Source organism: Gymnoscopelus microlampas, assembly GCF_963454915.1.
Source record: "Gymnoscopelus microlampas genome assembly, chromosome: 11".
In the NCBI taxonomy this organism is placed as follows: Eukaryota; Metazoa; Chordata; class Actinopteri; order Myctophiformes; family Myctophidae; genus Gymnoscopelus; species Gymnoscopelus microlampas.
The window spans coordinates 14,852,774-14,859,098 of record NC_139948.1 but is presented as its reverse complement, the minus strand read 5'-3'; the positions used below and the strand labels follow the sequence as shown (position 1 = coordinate 14,859,098).

The following is a 6,325-nucleotide window of genomic DNA, read 5'->3' as shown; positions in this document are numbered from 1 at the left end:
ATGGTCCTGTCCACAGAATCCATCAAGGCAATTGCTGAATCTGTGGGAGTGGGGCAGATGCACGAGGAGAGTTGTGCAGCCCTAAGTCAAGAGGTCAGCTTCAGAATAAAGGAAATTGCTCAGGATGCTCTTAAGTTTATGCACCATGGGAAGAGACGTAAATTAACCACCAATGACATAGACAACGCTCTCAAGCTGAGAAATGTAGAGCCCCTTTATGGGTTCCAGTCCCAGGAATTCATTCCCTTTCGCTTTGCAAGCGGTGGAGGGAGGGAGCTTAATTTCTACGAGGAAGAGGAAGTGGACCTCAGTGACATCATTAATACACCCCTCCCCAGAGTTCCACTAGACATTTCTCTTAAAGCACATTGGTTAGGTATTGAGGGTGTGCAGCCTGCAATACCAGAAAACCCACCTCCAGCAACGAAAGAGCAGCAAAAGGCTGAGTCTACTGAACCCCTGAAAATGTCTACGCTGGGTCACGAGAGAGCGGCTTCTGCAAATGGCAAAGGAAAAGAAAAGACGAGGATGAAGCCACGCAGCACTTGTGAACTATCTGTGGAACAGCAGCTCTACTACAAGGAAATCACAGAAGCCTGTGTTGGCTCGTGTGAAGCCAAAAGGGCTGAGGCTTTGCAGAGTATTGCCACAGACCCTGGGCTGTATCAGATGCTACCAAGGTTCAGCACCTTTATCTCTGAGGGGGTGCGCGTAAATGTGGTGCAAAACAATCTGGCTCTATTGATTTACCTAATGAGAATGGTCAAATCTCTAATGGACAATCCCACACTGTACATGGAAAAATATTTACATGAGCTGATTCCAGCCATGGTGACATGTATTGTGAGTAAGCAGCTGTGTTTGCGACCTGATGTTGACAACCACTGGGCCCTAAGGGACTTTGCTGCTCATCTCATGGCCCAATGTTGTAAAACCTTCAGTACTACTACAAACAACATCCAGTCTCGCATTACCAATACCTTTAGCAAGCGTTGTCTGGATGATAAAACTCAGTGGACAACACGTTACGGCTGCATTGCAGGACTTTGTGAACTTGGATCTGATGTGATTAAAACATTGATTCTTCGCCGGCTTGCTGTAGAGGGTGCTCGCATCAAAGCAGTGATGGAAGTACCGGTCGTGTCTAATATTGATAAGATAGGAGCTGACCATGTTCAAAGCCTGCTACTGAAACATTGTGCCAGTGTTATTGCCAAGACCCGACCTGTACCAGATGTTGTGGAGCAGTACCGGGCAGACTACGGTTACCACCTTGGAGACATGCTTTGTTCCCATGTAGAGAAGGCCAGGACCCAACCAGTATTACAAGCTCACAAATTCAATAGCACAACCACCTTAACAATCACACAGCCTCCTCCGACTTTCACAGACTCGCAGAGAGGATTCAGTGGATCTGCAGGGCCTTGCACTCCCAGCATCATGTCCCCTCACCCAGAGACACCATCCCCCCCAGCAACAGAGTGCATTGTAATGGCAACCAGTGCAGGATCTGCCTCGACTCAGCAGGTTATCCCCCACAACTCTTCCCAGTCCGCCTCCCCAGTCACAAGCACAGTTCCAAGTGCGACTTCCACCTTGCAACCACTGGTCAAATCAGAGCCAGGATATGGCTCCAGGAAGACGAAGCAAAGAAGCGGCTCAGAACCTCCCAAGACCTCCACCCAGGTCTCATCAAGAAAGAACAGTGACAGAAAGAGAGTTATTGTCCGGTGACAAGCATGCTATCAAGGAAGAGATTAAGATTAAGAAATTGGTTCATTAGAGAGGGGGAAATAGGAGGAGAGAAACAAACTGCTTAACCGAGCATTGACCGAAACGTTCCTCACTGCAGAGCAGAAGGTCAAAGACCTGGAGGGAGAGTTGAAGAAGGAGGAGGAGGCATCCATGGACCATGGCACTGCTTGAGGAATACAGCATTCCCTGGGAAGAGGAAATCGATCAGCCTTAAACTCAGTGGGAAAAGACCTGGGAAGAGGAGAGGCAGAAACATGAGAGGTTGATAAAAGAGCACCAAGTGTCCAAATAGTGGTGAGTAGTTCATGAACAGAACTGACAGGCTGCTGTGCCAATTTTTCTAATATTATACAGAAGCTATTGATAGTATATATTGCTCATTATTTGAAGCAGGTTCCAAAATTACATGATGGCTGCCTGTCAGTGGTGCTGAACTCTGTGGGCCCTATCTTGCCTTTTCCCTTATGCCTAATCTTATTAGGCATTTCGTATCATTTTGAAAAACATTTTAAATTGTGAAAATAGCCAATCTACAAGCTCACAATGTGTAGATGTAGATCGTCTATTTTCACTATTTTAAAATGTTTTTCAAAATAATAAAAAATGCATAACGAATAAGGATAGCAAGATAGGGCCCTGTTTTTTTTTAGTCCAATGTCTGAGATACTATATCATTTAAGACATTCTGGCCGGCAGTTTAAAATCCTAGCACCGCCTCTACATTATGTGATGTTCCTCCCCAAACATAACAAAACAAAAGTATTAGGGTCGGCACTAGACGGAAAAGAAGTGGCGGCGTTCTCCTTCGAATGATGCCATAGTGAAGGCACTGAGAAACACGTTGTGAAGGCAACAGTATATCCCCAGGGTCCAGGTCAGGATGACCAGCTGGTTTCTGTCAAGGCAAGTTCCTTTATCCACCAGGCCAGAGGCCATCTCAGCAAGCTACTTAATATCTGAGATGAAAGCTACTCAGGAAAAACAATTCAGCACTTTTTCCTCCTTCATAAACTCACACCCAGATAGGTGGAGAGCCATGGTCCTACCAATTTTACGCCATGGCTCAGGAGGCTGACCATCTAAGGGTCTAACTTTAACTTTGAAAGTTTGCCCAAATTGAATATAAACAAGTCTTGGTGTATAAGGCCTAGGGTTTATGTTATCCCAAGGCTTAGATACAACTGTACGCAAAATGGTGAGGTTTCTTCAGAGTGACAAGATGGAACACTTAGAATTCCATATTTACCAATGACACAATCCCTCCCAACTTATGTGCTCCCAACATTTGGTGCTCCGCTGGACTTAATTTAAATTCTTTGTGTTCTAGTGTGGTTAATATGCCCATGTCCTTCCATCAGTTAACGCTCCCCATCCTGTTCTCCTGCCTCCCCATCTCCATCCACACACTGTGATGAGCTTATTTAAGACACTCGAATCCTGAACATTCCATGTGGAACTTTGTTGAGTCTGAGCCGTGTGGTGGATGGGGGGACAGCAGAGACGGGTCTTAGCAGCACCTTGAGCCTCTCTGTAGTAAGAAACAAACAGGCCTTCACGTTCAGGACCGCTCGATTGAGCTAGTTGAGAATAAATCATATTAAATGTAATGAATTTCAGATGGAACCTACCGCTTAAGCTATATTAGGTCTTCCTGATGGTTGTGTGTTCGCTAAATATCGCAAAAAAAACGCTAAATCGCTTTTATGCCTAAATTGTAGTCATAAAATATCACACATTCTGCATCACCACCTGAAGTCCCATTTGTCAAAAATTAATACGATGATATTTTATTTCTGGTATTTTTGTATATACGATGACAAAGTAGACTGACACTAAGACGTAAGGACAGTAGAAATACATTTCAGGAGGCAGCAGACTTTAAGTAGAACACCATCTTCAAGTACAACAACCTTGTCTGGTCATATTCAGATCTTGTAACATTGTGGTATTGTCAAACATGTCCCAGCTCAATGTGATTATCGGTGTTGATATGTCAATGTTATTTTAAGCAACGTGAATGGTATAGTAGGCCTGTTAATACAATATAACTAAGACATCTGTAGTGGTGGGAGGTGGTCTCTTCCATTGAGAAATGTAGACCCTGATGTTGTAGTGCATGCTGCCTGGAGCTTACGGTATGAGCGTAATATCTTCCCTGTCCAAGCAGGAACGGATGCTTTTTTGGCTAAGTGGCAGATGTTTGATCTCTCACACTTAGGACATAAAACTCACAGATTTCAGCTTTAAAACTGTCCTGCAGAATTTTAACTTGTCAGTTATCTTCGTGGTACACAGACAGACATTCCCAGCAGTGGCAACATAGCCTATATTGATTGCATTGATCGACGCAGCTCAAGAAGTAATAACATAATCAGCCTCGTAGCACGGCTTTATGGAACATTTACAACATGCCGTTATCTATCAGTCTAAGAGTATACATTTTCTCTCCTTGCCTGAACTGTACTATAAAACTGTCACAAAACAGCTAAATACGTTTGCTAAACCCTGGCATCTGTTCCTACTTGACTCTCACTGCTGAACTGTCATGATGCCACTGAAGGGAGAAGACAGAGGTGGACTCCTTCCAGTCTCTCAGTCTTGGCTCTTTTGTTTGTGTATGCCTAAATCAGTGGTTCTAAACATCTTCATGTGAAATGGATTTAGCCATGATCTCCCATTTGAAAGGATTTTGTGCCAGGGACCTTCATAACATTTCTGTTGTTAAACCTTTTCAAGATTATTTCAAAATCTGTTGAAATTAGCAGATACCATGCGTTGTGAGCTTGTAGATCGGCTGCTTTTGAATAGCCAACGTATGAAATAAGTGGACTGAGTTTGATGATAATAATAATATTAATAATATTTATTAACCCATTGTGTTGTAGACCCCCTGGAACACCCTCGAGGACACATGGGGGTTCCCAAACCCCAATTTGAGAACCACTGGCCTAAATTGCAATTAGATTAAAACGATTAAGGCCCCTATTACAAACACTACAATTGGAAGTATTGGTCTGGACTGGTAGTTGCATCATTGTGAAGCTTATTGTTTTATTTTTGCTTTTTGTCTCCGCCAGGCCGAAAGGCATGAGACAGACATTCCCAGCAGAGTTTATAGCCCAGTTAGACTCTTCACATACTAGAGTATGTCTTTCAGATCTTAAATCGACATGTAAATATGAAATAAATGCATAAACATGTAGTAAAATATAAGGTTAGAGTTACATAGTAAAATCCTTGATTTCCCTATAAAGCTTTTGTTGTTGTTTACAATAGGCTATGTATTAATCCTTCAGTGAATATACCATACTATTCCCCCAATTCTGGCACAAATAGTAATTAAAATCATAATAATTTGAGCTCTGGCACTGTCGTCAGGTCAACCTACTTTGGTCCTATTGGGTGTAAGGAGCAGCATGGCCTCTAGGGGCTGCTGGAGGACCTTTTACATTAATAGTCTCGTTTCTCCATCTATCCCAACAGTTTCAAACATATCTTAGTCTCACTTTTTAATTCTCTCCTCTTGTCTGTTTTTTGTTTTCTTTCTTGGAGAAGTTAAGCAAAATCTACTGCACCGCTATCAAGCCCATGGAACAGGCCTACAAGTACAATGAGCTGAGACAACATGAGATCTCAGGTATGCTGGACGCTTTGGCTGTTTGCATTGTGCTTCACCTTGTTCTAGTGTGTGAGTTCAATGTTGGAGTTGATTTGGAGACTGGTCTGTTGACTGGTTCATACACACACACACACACACACACACACACGTCGTCACACTCACACAAACCACTGGGCTCTTAGGCTTAATTACAGTACTTACTAAGTATGTTACTTCAATTCTTGTTTATCCTGGAGAGAAATGGCTACTTATTGGGTTCACCAATGGATATTAAAGCGACATTGTAATGTAATAATAGGCTACCTAAACTTATGAGGTGTAAGTGATATTAGTTAAAATAAATTGAGTAGAAATAAGAAATAATCTATAGCAATATTTACTATCAAAATATATGAAATATATATTAATATTTTTACAAAAACATCACTTTCACCGCCTTTAATCCTAAAACGTTCTCTCTCTGAGAATGCCCTGTGTTAAACCTGGCTGTGTTTGAAAGCAATGGCATTCTTGGCGCTGGTGGATTAAGGTATATACTATATTTTTCTACTATATTCATCCCCCTTTTCTCCCATGTACTGTATGCATGTCCCCTACATGTTTGTGTGTCCGTGTCTGTCTGCGTGTTCATCCGTGTCTGTCTGTCTGTAGCTAATCTCACTAACACTACACAGCAAATTATTTTGTGATTTTCTTTTGTGTGAATATTTTTCACATTTTGTGAACTCATAATCTCAGATCACCCCATCCACCATCTCTCCATATTTGGGCAAGACTGACAATATTAATATGATTTAATGAATTGGACATCAGACATTCAATGGGAAGCCACGCCTTTATTAGATCCTGTGTTGTTTTAAATTGCATCAATATCAATGTCTTCCTCTTCTTTCTCAGCTTTGTCTGGCTTCACAGTCTCGACCATCAGATCTCGGGCAGGGGATGAATACA

At 42.3% G+C, this 6,325-nt stretch overlaps 1 protein-coding gene across 1 annotated transcript; it reads left to right on the top strand.

Annotated features, from left to right (window-relative positions):
- Positions 1-1,734, top strand: LOC311054623 (transcription initiation factor TFIID subunit 6-like; the record flags this gene model as incomplete). Its single annotated transcript, XM_084070630.1, has 1 exon — positions 1-1,734. One exon carries the CDS (start codon positions 1-3, stop codon positions 1,732-1,734), a length of 1,734 nt encoding a protein of 577 aa, XP_083926756.1.
- Positions 1,735-6,325: the final 4,591 nt, after the last annotated feature.